Below are 20247 nucleotides of genomic sequence, written 5' to 3'. Positions count from 1 at the left end.
GTTTGTACGTCGCTCAAAGCTCGGCCCCATTGTTTTAGACGCGCACCATTGATTAATCATGTAAATATTTGACAGTATTTATTTATTCATCTATTTATTTATTTTTTTGGGTGATTCTATGTATTTATTGAAGAATTGTTTATTTATTACCATGCATTTATTTAATTATTTATTTACTTAATCGATTATTGGTCACTTTTTAATTTATTTGATTATTTATTTATTTGTTCTTTTGATTTCATTCCTTTTTTTTTTAATTAACATCCATCGACCTTGTAAGATGCTGCTGATCTTCAAAGAAAATGTTTATATGCATGAAACTGTAGAGAGTCCTTGGGACTTAGTTTTTTAAAGAGGAACAATGTATCATACCAGTAATAGAGTACTTCCAACAACCGAATGCAGATTATTTTTGTTTCAAGGCAATAACGTACAGCAATTGGCAGGAATAACAGTCATAGCCGTCCTGTTTTCAGTCGATTTAGGGCAATAAAATGTGACACTGGAAATTAAACACCAAAACATTAATAATTCTTCTGTTACCGAAAGTGTAGTCCGATGCTGACTCATGACTGATAATATTGTGGCCTATTCGACGAATGCCAGGCAATAATTCCCTACAATGACTGACCTCAATGTGTTTCGCCAATTGTCATATTGTCCATTTGTATCCCTGCAGCCTGAATGAAACTGAATGAAAAGCAGAATGTCCATGTACATTGGGTTTCCAACAAAAGATGAGCAATAATAATAGTGATGCAGTAATCGTGAGTGAGCCTCAATTCTTCACACAATGTGTCGCGTTTCCCAAGAAACGCCCGGGAAGGCTGGTGAGACCTAATTTGACCGGGGAAGGAAGATATTGTCCTCAAATATTTGTATTTATTTCTTTATTTTTGTTTGGTTCATTTATTTCGGATGGAAACAGGCGAAGGAATTTCTATCTTGTCCACAAATGAATTGCCAGAACGTAACACGGGACCGGGCATTAAAATCAAGTTACATGTATAAATGAAGTCACAAACGCTCTTAGTTGAATGCTTTGGGGCTCTCCATATAGTAAATAATGTGAGGATTTGCTAAAAAAAAAAAGGAAAAAAATGGAGGAAAACACCACCGAAATAACAGAGTCAGAAGCCTGGCCGCCAGACGGAGTAAAATGCAACCAGAAAGCTTAGTTTGATGATTACTGCTTTGGCAAACAGAAGAAAACCTTGTTGTGATTGTTGTGATAGAATCAGGCTCCGTAATGCACTTCCACCTTCCCTATCATTTTCCCAACACTCCACATCCATCAGTGAGCGTGCTCAGCGCGCTCAGGTGGTCTCCGGCTGGACGTCTGAAGTACAAAATGTACCGAGGTGGGATTGGTGGAGGGTGGCAGAGTGTAGGAGGATAACAGGTGTTTGCAGACAGACTGCAGATAGGGAGCGTAATTGAGTCGGTGAGCGACCTCCAAGGGGAAGGTCAAGCACCAGCAGGCAAATGCACTGTCAGCTATTTGCATATTCTAAATGGATGACACAATCACAGCAATTGTGCGCTTGTCTTTAAAAAGGGACAAAAAAAAACAAACTGGCTTCCCGTCTATCCGTCCGCCCCTCGCTTTCCTTCTCGTCACGTTCTCCCGCCAACCTGCCGACGCGGGTCTCTTTATTAACGTTGAGGCCGGTTGGTAATGTTGCTTTCTATCGACGCCGGCGCAATAATATTATTTTACTCATTGAAATGGATGAGCCGAATATATTCCTAAAACAAATGTGAGCTCTATTGACGGAGAAATGTAAAAAATAAAGGACAAAATCAAATTCATTCTAAAACACCCTGACGTTGTCGGTCGAGCGAGCTTTGTATCCAAATCATTGACATTGAGCATAGATTATCCAAAACAACGTGGGCTGATGTAAAAAAAAAAAGAAAAGGAGGCACAACTGAACTGATTCTGAATTTCAATGTAGGGAAACATTGTTCCTCTTTGATAATTTTGTAAATATGTTTGTAAATATATCACAGCAATAATATGACAATGCATGTAGACATTTAATTGCTCTTTTCTATTCATGTCTTTTTTTAAGAAGAAAAGACGAATACAGGTACCAATTGCAGACTGGGTGGCAATGTGAATCAGGGAGTGTCTTGATTAAAAGCTATCTGTTGTAAGTTACCGACAAAACTTCAAACTTTGTGTATTCTGAGAGATTTGATCTTGTTCCGTAGACTCTTCTTTTCCCTGTTTTCTTTTTATTTATGTGCCCGGCTTGGCTGCGCAATGAAAAGTGCCAAAAAGTATGATTTCCATGACAAAAGCCTTCAACATATGGTTGGCTGCTTGAAACCTTCCATATGGTCCTCAAAAGGAGAGAAATTTTTTTTTATTTTTTTTTTTGATTTTTCTCCCCAAAAGGAGAGGAAAAGAAAATTTAGATTTTTCCATTTTCTTTCTCATTATCTATCTTGTGTTATCCGTCCACCTCTCTGTTGCAGCTGAGTATGAAGAAACCTAAGCCATGATTGATGACGGGGTGTTTTGGTTAATCTTGTTCTGCTACAGTTAATCATGATGACAACAATAACGATGATGATAAAATTAATAAAAACAATAGCACAAGTAATCCACAAGTCAGTTTTTTCCTGATTTCCTCTGAATTTGTCACCATTTATTTTGTCAAGCTAGGATTTTTTTCCGGGGGGTGGGGGGACGTCACTAATTGTTAACCTCTTAATCTAAACCTTATAAAACGTAATTACAAATACCTTCAAACACAACAAACATCTCTGACTGTGTTAAATGTGGAACCGATTGAGGAAAACACCGTTTATAGATTTATTTATTTAAATCGCTCCACTTTGCATTTTACTTATGAGATAATCAACTAGTGGTATACTGCAAGTCTTTCGATGTTCCCATGTCAACCTTTAATGTTTTTTGAGAGTTTTTTTTTCATTTTCAAATCCTTTTACTTCGAATGTGTGTATTGCTGTTAAAAATGCATCGTTCTCATAATGCCTGTCTTCAGCGAAGTCGAAAAAGCTAAAAACCGGAGACGCCGACAATTCCACTGTAGAGCTGGGAAAGAGTTTCTTAGATGTAGGGCAATGTACAAAGCGCGGGCATCTGTTCCAGCGGTATTAAGCCCTTCCTGGCCATTAAAATTTAATGGGACATTGATTTTTTTTTGCTGGAGCCACACTTTCTGAATGACTCAAAAGCTGGGGAAAAAAAAAATATGGAGCAAAATAAAAATGAATCATGGCAGTGGGCAGGGATGATTATTCCGGGGCTATTCTTGATTGGTTTCATGGGAATATACAACACTTGAATTCAATTGCCGGCGTCCTTCGGTGTCCTCCAGCAGCGAAGAAGCGGCGCAATTACAAGAAAGCGGGCTGAGATGAAACCGAGGAACCAAAGTAGAAAGGAGCTCTGCCGCTCGTGAAGTCTCTGTAACGAACGTTGGAGTCCAGCTCCGCCGGCTCTGAGTTTTAAACACGGAGCGGTTGTTTTTCTGCACCACTCAGCGACGACAAACGTCTCATCTGTTGTTAGACGTCCGTCCAGATGTAACTCGCAGCGTGACGTCTCTTAGCTTCCTGTTCTCTGCGTGGCCAATCTTGTTGTTTTTTTTTATTCAAATTTGCGATGAAAAAAAAAAAAAAAAAAAAAAAAAAAAATGGAGAACGGGCTTGATTACATATCAATGCGAAATGGGAGCCTGTGGCATTTCCATTACATCACCCGCTGGGTCTGCTGTGTGTGTGTGTGTAACAAGGAGGGATTATGAGTGATCATGGCTTTGCTGACAGGTAGAAAGGCCTGAGCCCCGCGCACGTACCTCAGCATCGCCGCGCTGCGTGACAAGTGGGGGCCCTGTCGCCGCCACACCCATTCCCAGGAATATTAAAACCCAAGCAAAAGTGTGCGTCGCTTTACTTTAAACGCAAAAATCAACGCCGTTTTAAAGCTAATGTCAGGGAGCCAAAACACGAGACGCCTTCCGATGGCGCGTCATGCACCAGAGATATGGAAAGAGTGCGCTCGTGCTATTTAAAAGAAGGTTAATTCTCCCCCTCCGCTTCTTTAAATGATGGACACATCAGACCAAACAGGTCGAAGGACACTCAGCGTGATCCTCGACGCGGCGATCGTGCGCGGCGGTCGAATTAGGAATCGGAATTAGAAGAATTTCTGTCGGCTGTGATTTCGCCGCTCGCGGTCGGTGAAATTACACGAGACGTCCCAATTTCCTTCAAGTCCTGAGCTTGTGTCCTCCCTTTGCTCAGAACCTGCCCATGCGGCGCGTCTGGCGCCATCTGTTGGCCCCGTCTCAGCCTGCTGGACGACGAGGAGAGCGGGGGAGGTCGCCAAATGCGCTGTCTTCTCTTTGCCGGCGGACGACGACGACGTCCTCGCCCAAAGTGGAGGTCTGAGGCGGGGCGGAGTAAATTCAACTTATACGAACCCCCGTCAAAACCAATCACCTCCCGGGTCGCAGGGCACAATGATATATGATATAAATATAACGACCGGGGGCCGGGAACATCGGCCGGTTCGGCACTCGGGCGAGGGGCAAAAACCAACTGTAACTGCCCCTTTAAGAGCTAACAGTTTGTCTTCTTGCATTCTACATCACAGGAGAGAGATGCTCATTAAAGTGCCTCCGCTCCTCGCTGCTTCATCAAGTGAGACTGCCAAGCTCTTTAACTCACTGTTCTTGATGTTTGCGCTGTTTGTGTGAAACCCATCTGCTTCCTCCCCTCTCGCCTGGCAGAGGGTCCACCTCGTCCGTATGCCTCCCTTTTTGAAGCCGCGTCAAAAATCCGACTCCCGTTGCATCCGAGATATTCAACTTGTCGTTAATGCGCCGGCAAAAGTCGGGAAGGGCCACTCCCTAAATAGCTGCCTCCCCCCCCCCCCCACATACAATAAATGCAGATGAGCCGACGCCGGATAAAATAAATGCATGAAGTGATTTTTGCGGAAAACACACGCGACTTTCATCTCTCCGGGAAACACTGCCCGTTGTTCCGTCTGAGCCCAAGCTAAATATACAGTGGGAAGACGTCAGTCATATTTTGCATGTTACTGTTAATGGAAAAAATAAAAAATAAATAATAAGCACTGCAAGCTTTAGAACCTCCAGCACTCTTTGTTGGTGTGTTTGGATGAGCCTTTTCATTTCAGGGCCGGGTGGGATCGTTAAATTGAAATCCAATAGTAAGAAGTCTGTACTGGAAGCAGCTCGCAAACGGAAGTCGTTTGAGTAGTTGGGGGCACGGGAGCCGGCGGTGAATAATCAACAACGGTTAACCATTTAATCTGATATTGGGCACGCACGGCAACAAACCGCTCTCGCCAAAAACCGTGTTGGGATATTCAACATGCATTCATCTGTCACTAAGCCCGTCTGAGATCCTGAAAATCCTTACAGTAATTATCACTTGAAAAGCATGTCAATGTGTTAAAAAAAAAAAAAAAAACGACGGTATGAATAAATATAGCCCACCTCCCTGTCGGAGAGCTGGCAGGTAATTTTCTGTCACTGCTCTAAGTGTGACGATCCCGTGGGGACTGAAATCTAATATTAACAGCAAATCATTATGTGGGAACCGTTCGTCCGTGACCTGCTGTCGTACCTGTGTGACTAACTCAATCTGAGTAATTGAGATATGTTGTCAACTAGTTACAGCCCTGCTGCGATAGTGAAGGGTCGCGCCGAGTGGAGTGGGACTTGAAACACACCCCGGCAATGGAGATCATTCCCGTGTCTATATTGTTTGATTGACAGCGCCTGTTTTCTTCACGTTTCCCCACTTTGGGGGTTTGGTGATTAAGTGGCTGTTGATTGACAGCTTGAATGATTGATGCAGGTCCAGGAACTGAATTCACAGAAGAACAGAAAGACACAATGTCGACTATAGGTATTGATATGGATACAATGAAGTGAGGTATTTACAATAAACAGTATGTACAACATACACTAGTACAGTATGTACAATATACAGTATGTACAATATATAGTATGTACAATGTACAGTATGTACAATGTACAGAATGTTCAATATACAGTGTGTACAATGTACAGTATGTAGAATAAACAGTGTGTACAATACACAGTATGTACAGTATGTACAACATACAGTATGTATGATATACGGTATGTAAAATGTACAGACTGTACAATATACAGTATGTACAATGTACAGTATGTAGAATGTACAGTGTGTACAATATACAGTATGTACAATGTACCAAATGTTCAATATACAGTATGTACAATATACAGTATGTACAATGTAAAGTATATACAGTATGTATGATATACAGTATGTAAAATTTACAGAATGTACAATATACCGTTTGTACAATGTGCAGTATGTAGAATGTACAGTGTGTACAATATATGGTATGTACAATGTACAGAATGTTCAATATAAAGTATGTACAGTGTACATAATGTTCAATATACAGTACATACAATATACAGTATTTATATATATAGTATATTCATGATGAAAAATCATTTTTATACAGTATATTGTTTTTTATTTATGTATGGAGCAACCAAGTTATATATATATATATCGTAGTTATATCTACTCCTGTAGACATAACTGTTCTATACAACAGCTCTATACATCAATTAAAAATAATCCTAAATTGTCCTTTACTGTGAACGCATTTCAAATAACTATTATAGCTGTTGGTGCTTCTACAGTGCACTTACCATTAAAAATATTATTACATGTACTGCAGCATTTCAAATTAGGGGAGTTGTGTTCAAGTTTACTCAGCAAAGCTATTGCACTGTTACCAGTACGTGCCCTATAAATAGACAGCATATTGCAACTGATCCCAATGTGACCAATTAATCAACAAAAAGGCCGTGCCATTGTAGTTCAAAGTCTTTGTAATAATTCAAAATAATAGCGTGTCTCTCCTGTCCAAGAAATCTTTTTTAATTGTCCAATTAGAGGATGCTGCAGCCGCGGGTTGGAGAAAACAACAATAGTTCTGTCTCCGCTCTCTACGGATCTTTGAAGCTCGTCCACTTACCTGCACAAAGCAGCGGGCCCAGACGTTTCCTTTTTGTAACCACAGCAACCTGGCTCCGCTCTTTTGAAACTCCTGCAAAAATAGAATATAACCAAGTTCTCTTTGATTAAACCAGCAACACGTTATGCGGCAGAACACATAACATCCCACTCATTAAAATGTTTCTGCCAAAACAGTCGGCGCAATTCTTTTCAACTGTTTGACGAGTGTTGCGGGGATGCTTTGACTCATTTCGCAATTTGTGCTAAATGACTTTTAATGGGAGACAGTTCCTCCTGGAGGAGAGGGTTCCAACTAAAATGGCAGGTGATTGACTGAACTTGGCCTGTTTACAAGTCTAGATTAATGTAAGAATTGGGACTGTTGGTAAATGGTAACAAAGTGAATGGTGTAGACAAAAAAAAAAAAAAAAAAAAACCTCGATCACTTACAGAGTGGTCACATAGACTGTGGAGAAATTGCATTCTGTTACGTCATCCATTGGCTTCTGAACACAGCTTGGCTCGCTGCCATCTTGGCCGGAAACGGAAGTTCCAAATTTGGCGCGTGGGCGGAGTCTTGGGCGTGCGTGGGGGGGGGAGACACGCCCCCCTTGCGCTCACGTCAACGAGACCTGCCATCCCAGTGTAACCACGTACACAACCTTAAGCATAAGCGTCGTCTTCGTCGAATGACAGTTGTCTAAACCGCAACGCAGACACCGATTAGAAGACGTAAACTTCGACATCGAGAAAAAAAATAAAATAAAAGTCTGGACCGAGCGTCTAGTGGCCGTTATCTGAAATTGCAGTTAAGAGCACTTCCGCATTGGTGTCAGAATTCGGATCGTGGAGGATGATTGGCAGCGTGAAGGACCAATGGGAAACTTCCCTGGGCGGGGTTAACCTAGGTCACACTTCCGCATTCTGACTGGCGGATGGGAGATACCTGTCGGTGAAGAATCCCGGCATCTGCAAATGTATGGCGTGCTCCGGGGCGAAGTGCGGCGTGTGAGCCGCTCGCTGTGCTTCCCCGGGCGTCCCTCCAGCTCCGCGCAGTCTGAGATGGACGACAAAAGCGCCGACACCCGGTCAATTCACTCCTACAACGTTAAAGAAGTTCACAACGTCCCTACGCATGTGATAATGAGACCCATTCCCTCTGTGCTCGATGAGCAGAAGGTCCACAGCTTAATGAACACCATTAAGGTAAATATACAGCAGGTGTTTGTTTGTGTTATCTTCAGATCTAAAACGTCGTGTCGTGTATTCTTATATCACTTAAAAAACAACGAAATAAATGGCCCATGAGGTCTTACTTTTACTATTTTTGTTCGTGTGAATTGTTGAGACAGAGTTGTATTGTTTATTGATAATATTGTTTATCGTACATTGCCATGTTTTTCTTCTATCTGTTTATCTGTCTGTCTGCCCTACTATCTATCTATCTATCTATCTATTTATCTATCTATCTATCTATTTATCCGTCTGTCTGTCTGTCTATCTATTATCTGTCTATCAATCTATTATCTATCTACTATCTATGTATTATCTGTCTATCTATCTATCTATCTATCTATCTATCTATCTATCTATCTATCTATCTGTCTGTCTGTCTGTCTGTCTGTTATCTATCTACTATTTATCTATATGTCCGTCCATCCATTGAAGGAGACTACAGACATGAACATCGTCCCTCCCATTGATGTCCTGTGGGTCAAAGGTAGAGAAGGGGGGGATTACTACTACTCCTTTGGAGGCTGTCACCGGTTTGCAGCATACCAGCGGCTAAACATGGAAACAATTCCAGCAAAGATCTTCAAATCAAACGTCTCAGACCTGAGGATATACTTGGGGTCTTCGACGCCGGACCTGTTGTGAAGCCTGGATTGCCACGTCTTTTATTTCAGTGTAGATTGCGTTTGTGTTTCTTTTTCCCCACATGTGATCACAATATTTATTTCCGTAAACGATTATTACCTGCAGAACATAATATTACCACCAGGGGGAATTGTACCTCTTTAGTTATACACTGCATAATTTCGAACTATCTGCACTGTCTGTCCGTCTGTCTATGCATATATTATACATTTTTTTAATGAGCATTTTATTTTCTGCACTCAGGGTTGTTTCTCTCCAAAATATGTGTTTGTTGTGTATATATATATATTGTATACGGCGGAAATGTAATTCTATACCACAGTCGAATAGCCAACAATTACCTTCGTCAAACAGCTGACAAATACACAGATTCACCAGATGGAGAGAAGAAAGGCGTCATGTACCATGAGAACACACATCCTCCTTGGCTGTGATCTTAATGACTGGCATATGAGAATTCAAATAAAACACTTATAGCTGTGGATGTACTTGATTATTGTACATTGTAATTGTACTAAAATAAAAATGGACTTTAACATTCCATTATCATGGCAATCATCCCTTAGTTTTTCTTGGTATAGAGAGTCCTAATAAGTATCAGAGAATCAGGGTGAAATGCTTCATATGATACTTTGTCCTTATTCATTCAATAACATAGAGTACTTGATATGATGGATTTATTTAACCCTCATTGTCAGCGCTGCTTAGTGATTTGCACAGAGCATTTCGAGTCGCACGCTGCTATGTAAGGAATTAAGTTTAGAGGAAGAAGCTGAACCCAATTATATTATGCAACCCATACATTGCAGATCACACCAATATAACACCTTTTCTAAATCAATATCTGCTTTCTGCACACGTAGATCTGATTGATGATCTCCTCCTCAGTGCCTATCCAGCAAGTAAGAGCTGCCCGTTGGCTGCTTTTGTCCGCTTGTTTCAAAGAATTGTCGCGTGTAAGAATATTTCCTTTGGCTGCCACACCCTCTAGAAGGAACCATATCCTCAAAGGGTTTTATGACACATAAAACCGGTATTAGGGGGGGAAAAACACTGCACCTGTTATTTTTGGGCAGTTCTTTCCATGGGTGGTTCTTTATGCTTCATCTGTAAGGATTTAAAAAACATCAAGAAGATTTTCTGGGGATAAGGAGAGGAAGTGTTTCATGTCTTTTTGACAAATGGTGTTATAGCCAATCACAAGAATGGTTTGGTTTGCTCATTTGTGGGTGGGAAATTCGATTTTTTATTTTATTTTTTTTAATCATTTTATAATCTAACAAACACTGGATACTTCAACTCTGTATTAAATAAATAACATTTCCCTAAACCCTCTTCATCAGCAGTGGTGGGTCTGTAACATGATTCAGTACAGTGGCGGAAAAAATCCTTGAGGACCTTAACCTGCTCCACTTTGCAGACTCACAGTGTACCCTTGATCCTTGCTTCCCTGTGGAGTTACTCAGAGCTTTAAAACAAAAACGGAAAAATGATCTGAGGTTGGTGGGTTGTTCAATTTGTTCCAGTTGGGGTTCGTAATAGCGCACAGTATTTTGGAGGAAGGGTTGGTATTGATGATGACTATCCACAGCGCTCTGTCCGGAATCTCACCAGACCACTGGCTACCGCAGGCGTGTAATTTGTGCCAGATTTGCAATGTGCTCCTCACTGTCTGAGCTCTGAACAGAGAGGCATTTTGGATCGATTGAGATCGTAGGAGAACTCAATCTATTGAGATTTTCCCCCATTATAGTTGTACAAATTATTTAATTTTTTATCCTAGTTATTGTAGGCCTTATTATCACAGATAACAGTTAGTCTTCTATTAATGTGAATCGTTTTTAACGGCGTTGCTGATTAATATTCCAAGAGAGAAAGAATTATCCATGCAATGCCGTTTTTTGGATTTCACGGAGGTTCTCCCTGAACCATTTTCAGGAGTGCTCAGTAGAATTCAATATTATGTTTGCCCCACCTCTCTATATGCAGCACACAGAGCTGACAGCTTTCCCGTGTATGCTCTATGGCACAGACAGGCTGAAGCACTCTGAAGCCTCTGCAGGTGTCAAAGCCAACAGGCTGCTCCCTCATTACCGTAGACAAATGGCAGCGCTTCTTCCCTATGAGTACGGGAGCCCCGGAAAATACCTTGAAATGTTGGGCTTGCTCAGCGGTTTAAAAAATGGATGGATGGATTGATGTTGGGCTTGCTCTGAGGAAAACATGGCACTGCCTTCCCCGACTCACTTACAACTCATCATACTTGAGGACACAATCACAAGAAAAACAACAATTTTCTTACACCTCTTTATATGCATGGTTCGCACACACTGTGTATATGCCCCAGTGGAAAAACCTGGACCAAGCCTCTATATGTCATCATATGAGAGCTTGTAAGATTTTACATTTCAGCAGAGATATAACTGAGAACATTATGTTCGAGAGCTTCTATAAAACTGTGGAAATAGAAGATGAAATGTTAACTATTTCGTGTCCTTTTTAAAATTCTTTATTTTAGGGTGAGACTAGTTATCGTCCATAACCTTGTGATATAGTTAAATATTGTCTTTAAGGCGGGTATGCAATTAAATGATACAGTAGATAATGCTATTGAAGCTGTCCTAATCAATGCCTCTACTTTCTTGGTTATGATATCAACACTACTAATGTCCGTTGCATGAATGAAAGCACAAATAGTCACCCCCCAAAAATGATCAAATTATCAATATTGAGGTGCTGTTTCTCAAAATAATATTGTGATATTTGATTTGTCAATGCAGACCAGTTCTAATTCATTTTCTCATTTTATCTCCAAATAGCTGAGGGGACTGGGACCTGGTTCAGTGGTGGAATTGCCTGTTGGAGCAGTAGAGCTTCTAAATCAGCCATTTGTTTTCTCACTTTGTTTTTCCAAATACAGACCAACAAGAAAATAAATCCTCACCACCCCAGATCACCTCTGGACATCTGCTCATTGTTTGCTCTCTCTCTCTCTCTCTCTTTCTCTCTCTCTCTTGTGACATGACTTACTGCAAATAAAGGAATCTTAAAAGTAAAAAAAAAAATCTCTCTCTGAGAGATAAGTTAAGACAAGATAAGTTTAGATTTTGTCAGCAATCAGAAAAAAAAAGGTTTTGGGTCATTCCAAAAACCTTATTTTGAGTAAGTGTGATGATTCACTGTGACCCACTAAAGCCCCAGGCGCAGGTATGGGGCCACAAGCTCAAGGGCCCCTGCTATTTGGCTGACTGTTCTCCAGAGTCTCCTGCTCTCAAAAAATCAACAACAAAAGAAAAAAAAAACAAAGCATACAACCGTCATACAACCATAACAAACTCTCAAAATCTGAAATGAAAAAGATTCCATTGGCCGAAGACAAACCTCACCATTCCCACATTTCTTATGATTATGGTACTTCAAACTGTTCTGCCGGTTTATGAAATGCACTTAAAATCCCCCTGGATTATATCATTTCTTGCTTGCTTATATCAGAATCAAAGGACTGTACAGTTGCAGTTAAGTAGCAACAGGTAAACAAATCAGAGCAGGTCGTGGCACCATAAACACCTCCCTTAAAACCAGTTTATCTCTGTAAATTAAACAGGAGTATCCAGGTACTGTTCGTATCATTTTGAGGTGTTTCTAATTGAGGATACTTAGATCTTCCACTTCATGTATTTGGATCCCATGCACGTGCCATTTTAATAATGTTTTTTTTTCTCAAAAGCAATCCCATCAGTTTAATAAAAAAGATTTTAAAGCACTTGTAAATGTGAGACTGCAAATAATAACATAACACTGGATCATCAACGCTTTTAGCTCTATCACTGCAACATGGAATGCGTAATTTGTGCCAATATAAATAAATAACAATAATAATTATTATAATCATGAAGTCAATGTATTATCCAGTAGTTTAGCGATGACTTGAGTGGAATGTTGAAGGGACTTTCATATTATCATTTTATAATATTTAAGGAAAACTGTGTGTACTGAACGTGGAAAATTGAAAGTTTGGAGCAGTGTCTCCTCCCATCCAGCTATAAGAGCCCAGCAGCAGGTAGGCAGGCCCATTCATTCAATGGACCGGAGCCAGTGTACACATGGCTTGTCAGAAGTAAGAATCCACCCAAAATCTGATTCCGATTCCTCCTGGTGCAGAGGGGAGATGGCCCCGCAGGAGTAGACCTCCAGGAGCGACGTTGGGGACCGTTCAGCTGCTCCACCGGGGACCGCAGCAAACCTTTTGGATGATGACCTTCGCCTTGCTGCGGCCCATGGCAGCCCACTTGCTCTACCCGGACCTCGGCATGATGTCCGAGGACGACGAGAACCGCAGCGAGAGCGACGGCAGTTCGGACCGGAGCTACGGGGTGTGCGCCGCGGCGGAGAAGCGGCGGCGGACCACCAGGAAGTCGGACGCGGGGGACGTGGTGGTGGTGAAGCAGAGGAACGTGGCCAACGCCCGGGAGCGGGACCGGACCCAGAGCGTGAACACCGCCTTCACGGCCCTGCGGACCCTCATACCCACGGAGCCCGTGGACCGAAAGCTCTCCAAGATAGAGACCCTCCGCCTGGCGTCTAGCTACATCGCCCACCTGGCCAACGTGCTGCTGGTAGAGGATGGAGGTGGAGACGGAGGCGGGCAGCCGTGTCTGGGGGAGAGTGGAGCTAAGCCCCGCACCATCTGCACCTTCTGTCTGAGCAACCAGAGGAAAGGGGTGCGTGCCTTTCATTATGTTGACATTTATCCCCCTCTTCTACCACTAATACTACTATGACTACTACTACTACTTTCTCTTCTTCTTCTACTAACACTACTACTACTAATTCTTATTCTTCTTCTACTACTACAACAACTACTACTACTACTACTACTACTACTACTACTTCTCCTTCTCCTCCTCCTTCTTCTTATTGTTATGGGTCCAGCGCTAAGTGCGGGAAATCCTATTGTTTTTAGGCAGATTATTATTATTAGTAGTAGTAGTATTACAATTAGTATTATTAGTTTTATTATCATTATTATCATCATTATTATCATCATTATTATTATTATTATTATTATTATTATTATTATTATTATTATCATCACTAATTAAACATAAATATTAAAGTTTATGATATTCATTATTAATTCAACAATTTCGTACACAATTGAACACAACAAAATAGATAATGACTAAATGATGCTTCCCTTTTACATTTGAAGTTTAATTGCAAATTGAATTGGTAAGTTGTAAACGTGTCAATATTTGAACAATAGGTTTATGGACGCCCCGAATGACAACAAAAAAACAACAACAAACAATGCATTTGCAAGTTTGAACTCTTACTTTTGACTCACTAACACGTGAAAATGTTAACGTTTCATTCAAAAACAGATTAAAAAAAAGACAACGGATGATATATTTTGCATAAAGCATTTGTTGTGTTTTGGGTCAAAAATGTCGTTCTTATTTTGACTACTTTTTGATGACTATTTTGTTGCCTTTCAGGGCTTCCATAGATCTCTAGTGGTATCTCATTTATAGAGACAATGTTTGGATAAGATGTCATAACGAGGTGGTTATAACGAAGAGTGTCCATTAGTTATAAGGTTATATAATGGGGTGGTTTTTTTTGTATAATTTTTTTTTTTGCTTCTATATTTCTATCATTTCAGATCAAGGAGAGTAAAGACTGCTTAAAAATGCGAGGGCTGGCTTCCCTGCGAATGAGGCCATAACTGAAGATGAAGAGAAGGCAAAATCCTGGAACTTCTCAAAGACATTCTCAGGGAAGAATATAATCATCAGATTTAACAGAGCACACAATCTCTCTCACACACACACACACAAACACACACACACACAGACGCACACACACACACACACACACACACACACACACACACACACACACACACACACACACACATGCTGGATAAAATTATGGAACGAAAGGGACTATTTATACTTGGGCAAAAAAAAAAAAAAAAAAATAGGGTTTAAGCCTTTCAAAATGCAGTGCATTTGTTTAGAGTTTATGAGTTTTGTGGTGTACAAAAGTTTAAAATAAAATATATTTTTATGAAAACAAAATGTTGCTGACTCAGCTTTGTGATATTCTTGGACCAGACATAAATGAATGATGTTGTTGTATGAAAATGAAACTAAAAAATTTGTCTCGGCAAGGAAATGTGTACAAATAGTGAGGAAAACCCTTCGGTTTATTATAGAAATTTATATTGTTACTGAAAAGAGTAACAAATGATGCACATGGTTGTATTTCATATATAGAAGCAAGGGCCCGATTGGGACTTCATTTGAGATCTTTGAAGATCAATTTGAGGCATCTTGAGCCAAATAAAATGACATGTAAAAACAATATAAATAAAAAATAAATAACATAAAAAATATATTATTGCTTTTTTTATAATTAAGCTGTTTGGTCTCGGATGTATAACGAGTAGAAGGATACTTCAGTTCTTGTGATTAACCTACTTAAAATGCTAAATTGTTAACGACATCTTATATCTGTTGACTATATCTTAATTTTCTCCAGATTGCTAATTTGAACTAGCGCATGAATTGAATATGTTCAAGAAAGGACGGCTAATACACACAAACACGCAGACATTCCACCACTTTATTTCCGATAGCATTGCCAAGAAGTTGTTTATGAAGCCCGCAAAGCCACAGCAAAAGGTCAGGGTTTCTGGTGTCGTTGACTGGCGTTTTCTCGCAAATCTCACGGTTACTGTTTTTTGAAGTCTGGTATCGATTAGTCACGGCAAATAATAGCCCCCACTTTGCTGGGCGCCCCGCACACAGCTGTTGGTATGCAAAAAAGAATAAATCACCGCCGCGGGACGAGGAGACGGGGAGTGATGGGTCGAGAGGTTGGAGGTCTCGGTTGAGCACAGACAGCGAGGTTAAAGAAGTGAAACCCCGTTGACGTCTTATCACGGTGCGCCGCGGTCGATGCAATCCTTGTTTTGACTGTAGACGTCGTTTTTTTTTCCTCCATCTTTTTGAGATATAATAATGGACACATTAATACTTGTCCAGCCCCGACAGTCACTATTATGACACATAAGGGTTATAATTGCATGTGTACTGTTGATATCTAATACCTCTGGTGGAAATATCTTCGTGGTAGGAGTCGTTGATGACGACATTTAGTGACGTGAGCGTTTCATTGGGTGAGGACGGATGTTCTGAAACTCTAACGTGAAATTCGGATACTTTGCAGTGTGTCCTTGAAGAGGCGACTCAGTCACAACGGAAAACATTTCTCGGAAGTGAGACCGCGAAGCTGAAGCGATGCACTCTCTACATGTCTCTTTGGAGCCAGTGATTGGTTTAGCAGACAGACTGTCGCTCAGACACACAGACAGTCCAGTCTGGGGCTCCCGCTACTTCCTGTCTGGGATCCCTTTGAATCAAGGATACAGACTTAGTGTAGTCCGGAAAAACGACACGCTAAAGCTCCCCGATGATAAAAGGGGCCGTATGGAAAGTAAATTTCAAGGCAGTTAAATTGTGTGCTGGGGGTCCGGGCCGTCCTCTCTCCCACCACCTGCCCTGTCAGGCTAATTAGGATTTGCGGCACTCGGCGCTGCATGCGCGGGGCCGAGGCCCCCTCGAATGGCTCCCAGAGGCATCCCGCGGCAGGAAGATGTCACGGAGGCACAGGAAGGGAAAACACGCCGGGGCCGACCCCTCCGAGGAACTCCGTGCGGCAGGCTTTGGGTCAGTGCCAGTCTTGACATCATCCGGTGTTGGACCCCAGATGTACTCTGCTGGTACGCTCCGAGCAGACGTGCAAAAGTGTCGACACCGTTTCCATGGCGATAGGTGGAGATTCACGTCGGAGACCGTCGGGAGACAAAGATCGAGGGAGGAGGCAAAGGCGGCAATTAGGGTTGCGTTGGATCTGTTTAATGTGTCTGACAGGCAATGAATGATATGCATCCACCTGGGGGACCCCTGCGGAGGTTTATACTTTACTGCTTTGCTGAAGTGAGGGTTGTTGTTTTTTTTTTTTTTCTTTCTTCTTCTTCCACGGAAGCTCGCGGGTCCCTACTGCCCAAAAAGATTTCCTGCAGGAAGAACTTTCAGTGGGAGTGAAGCTGAGCGAGGCAACACTTCCGCCTCCTCCAGCCAACTCTTTGACCCGAGATGAAGAATGAACCACACGTGTGCTCCATTGTTTGTTAAAGATGGGGAAATGAAAACAAATGGAGAGAAATCTCCAATCGCTTTGCTCACAATCTTTTCTTTCTATTTTTGCCATGTTGTTTGATTAACCTCTTTTTGGGGGCACACCTGTCACCCATATCTCCACTTTAGATAAGCAAACATAACATACTTGGAGAAATAAGGGGACTTGTTTATTGGTGCTTAAATGTACCCATTTTCTCTTGGTATAGGGACATCACCTGCTTTATAAATTGCAGCACTATCATAAAATAAAGGCAACTTTATTGTTAAAGCTATTGAAAATGACTTTTATGTTCAGAAATGTAATAGAAATATATGATGTGCACAAACAGTAAAATTGAACTCAAAATGTTTCCATAATCATTGTTCCTTTCGCTCCAAATGTACCCACACTGAAACCAAGAGAATGAGGAAGGCGATCCATAAAAGAGAGGGAAGTTAAAGCAGTTTTTCCTCACCAAGTGGTGTGGTGGTGCCTGGAGAGGTGGGTCCACTCTTCAAATTTGCCCCAGAATTTTCTTTTTACGCGGCCCGTCCAGCAAAGGATAAATGCCCTGTTTCGCATTATTTAGCTCACCCCCCAAAAAAATGGAGCGAGTGGTATTTTAAAAAACTATCGCTTAACTTCTGCTGCTTGACTTCAGGGAGGGAGGGTCATTATGGATTTAACATTAGCAGCAGAAGAGCAATCAATCTCTACCGGCTCACAGACTCTTGGGTAAGACAACAAAATAATTAGCCACTGTTTACGTGAACATAGATCTCTTCAGTGAGTGTTTAAGGGAACGTGTGCTCGGGCTGTTTGTCATGATTTGGTTATCGCAGGACACTACTGAGTGATGTGCATCAGAGGGGGTTTAGAAGTGGGTACACGCAATGCCAACTGAAAAAGAGGTAGGTAGAGTATACGTTGTGTACCTGCGTACACCACGCACTACCCCACTGTACATATCCCCTATTCCCCCATGGGTTCTTCCCCTGGAACGCTTTCAGTCTTGCTAAAGAGCTCTTGTTCGACAGATCAAATGATGAGGAGGGTAATATTTTAATAGCATCCGCTCTGCGCTGTCAGCTTGGAGCAAAGAGCATCTCAAAAGGCTTCGAACACGCTCATTGACTGAGATGAGAGGGGCCCCCTGTTCACCCTGCATGTCAAGGATATTAATGGCCCTGAGACGCATGTTGTGGCTCTCCAGCCTCCTGCCATGAGGTTTGGACTCCCCGCTTCCGATCTAGCGTGAGCACTTTTCCAGAGGAGGAAGAAGCCCACTGCTGGACTGCCGGCCGGGGGCTCTGTAGGGAGCGGGGTCTGTCTGAGGAGCAAGATCTGTCTGCGCTCTTCTCCCGTCGCACACGGCAACAACCGCTTTCGGTCGCCAAAACGTTCACGCAGGAGGAGGATGGAGACAGGGACAGTAAACAGAAGGGCTCTGGAGAAAAGAGGATCTCCCGGAGATCCGGCGTCCGGGAGCGAAACAAAACTGCCCCATAGTGGTCCCGCTTCGGTTCGGACCGGCACCAGGGAGAGGTGGAAAAAACTCTGGGTTCAGAAAGTGAAAAGTCCCGCCATGTTTTTAGCTCCAGCACATGCACTGGTCCAGTTGATGCCACTCATTAGTTGGACCTCTGGGTTGACGCTAATTAGAAAATCCACATGGCTGACTCAAAATCCCGGCATGGAATTTTGCTTTCCGAATCCGGATTTTTCCACCACAGCCCACAGGACTCCGCAGGCTTCCTTAACTCACCCGCGGCGGTGACGATCCAGTAATAGTGACTCTGAGGCTTCGCTTCCTTGCACAAACAATTGAACAATGTGATGCATTCACGTTGGCACAAATACCTCATAATATCCGGTGCCATCCCGACCTACTTCCGTCGCCAACAAAGGGAAAACAAACTTAATATGAGAAGTAACCATCTCTTGAAGTGAAGACTGTGTGTTACTGGTTGGGTTGGTGTTTTACGTGTGCGCATGTGCTTTCGTGTAGATATACACACATGTCTAATTTTCATGGGAAACTCTCCCTGCCCAGGGCCTATGGGAGAGGCGAGAGGAACTATTGGGACATTTGATTTTCGGCACAAAGCAAACAGTCAGAGGATATCCTCAATCAGAGGCCGCCGAGTGTGCAATGAACAGCCTTGTTGACAGAAACATGGAGACCTACGCTCGCAGCTGGGCGTGCTAACAAGCTCTGGGATTACTGTTGTGTGCAACACCCTGTGTCCTGCAGAAAGGTGAACCAGAATCACACGCGCACACACACACACACGCACGCACGAACGCCATACGCACGCACGCACGCACACACGCACGCACGCACACACACACACACACACACACACACACCAACAGAATCAACCGAGGATTGAAAGCTCGATGGCTGAGGATTGTTTCACGATAATGATGTACAAGTCAAAATAACCTTTTCTCACTCACATATTTGTCCAGTCGTTGACCTTTAACAGTGAACGTTCACCTTCATATTTTTTTCCTGAGTGTAACACAACCTGACATAATGTGAATTAACTGTAAATTCCCATGGACTTAAATAAGGTTATACAGCCATTTACCCCAGATTTAGAAACACCTGCACATTAGTGCGGCTTAAAAAGTCAGAGAACATGCACCGCCATCACCGCAGATCTAGCCGGGACGATGTGGACTACGCAACATGGAGTTTCGGAATTGACTATTTTCAGTTTAAACGATTGTTATATGGGCAAAACTCACAGCTGCGGCCGCCAGCTTCTGACAGGAAGCCGTTCGGCGTCCCTGTCTCCATCCATGTTGTCGGGTCCTTACAACGCCGTGTGCCCTGCCACTCATTGTCTTAGCTGCTGCCGAACAAGGCATTGTTTAATCCAGATGGTGGGATCCAGAGACCCCTCACTCTTTCCTTTTCCATAAACCAGTCGGCTGCCGCCAACCATAAATCTAAAGCCCTTTGTCAACAAGAGCGACACATTCAAATCATACAGCTAAGAAGAGACAATGGGAAAGATGGAAACAACAGGATGAACGGACATGGTGTGCGTGTGTGTGTGTGTATATGTGTGTGTGTGTGTGTGTGTGTGTGTGTGTGTGTGTGTGTGTGTGTGTGTGTGTGTGTGTGTGTCTGCT

General features: G+C 42.3%; 2 protein-coding genes across 2 annotated transcripts; both read left to right on the top strand.

Annotated features, from left to right (window-relative positions):
• Positions 1–7798: 7798 nt before the first annotated feature.
• Positions 7799–8913, top strand: srxn1 (sulfiredoxin 1 homolog; the record flags this gene model as incomplete). The annotated part of the gene is made up of 2 exons (XM_080014847.1): positions 7799–8241; positions 8704–8913. The coding sequence occupies exons 1-2, from the start codon at positions 8011–8013 to the stop codon at positions 8911–8913; spliced, it is 441 nt and encodes a 146-aa protein (XP_079870973.1). The 5' UTR covers positions 7799–8010.
• A 4191-nt stretch (positions 8914–13104) lies between these two features.
• Positions 13105–14753, top strand: tcf15 (transcription factor 15). The gene is made up of 2 exons (XM_080014749.1): positions 13105–13634; positions 14579–14753. Exons 1-2 carry the CDS (start codon positions 13164–13166, stop codon positions 14639–14641), a joined length of 534 nt encoding a protein of 177 aa, XP_079870875.1. The 5' UTR covers positions 13105–13163; the 3' UTR covers positions 14642–14753.
• Positions 14754–20247: the final 5494 nt, after the last annotated feature.

Source organism: Zeus faber (assembly GCF_960531495.2).
Source record: "Zeus faber genome assembly, chromosome: 15".
NCBI lineage: Eukaryota > Metazoa > Chordata > Actinopteri > Zeiformes > Zeidae > Zeus > Zeus faber.
Note: the sequence above shows the minus strand (reverse complement) of the source record. Positions and strands in the feature narration are given on the sequence as shown.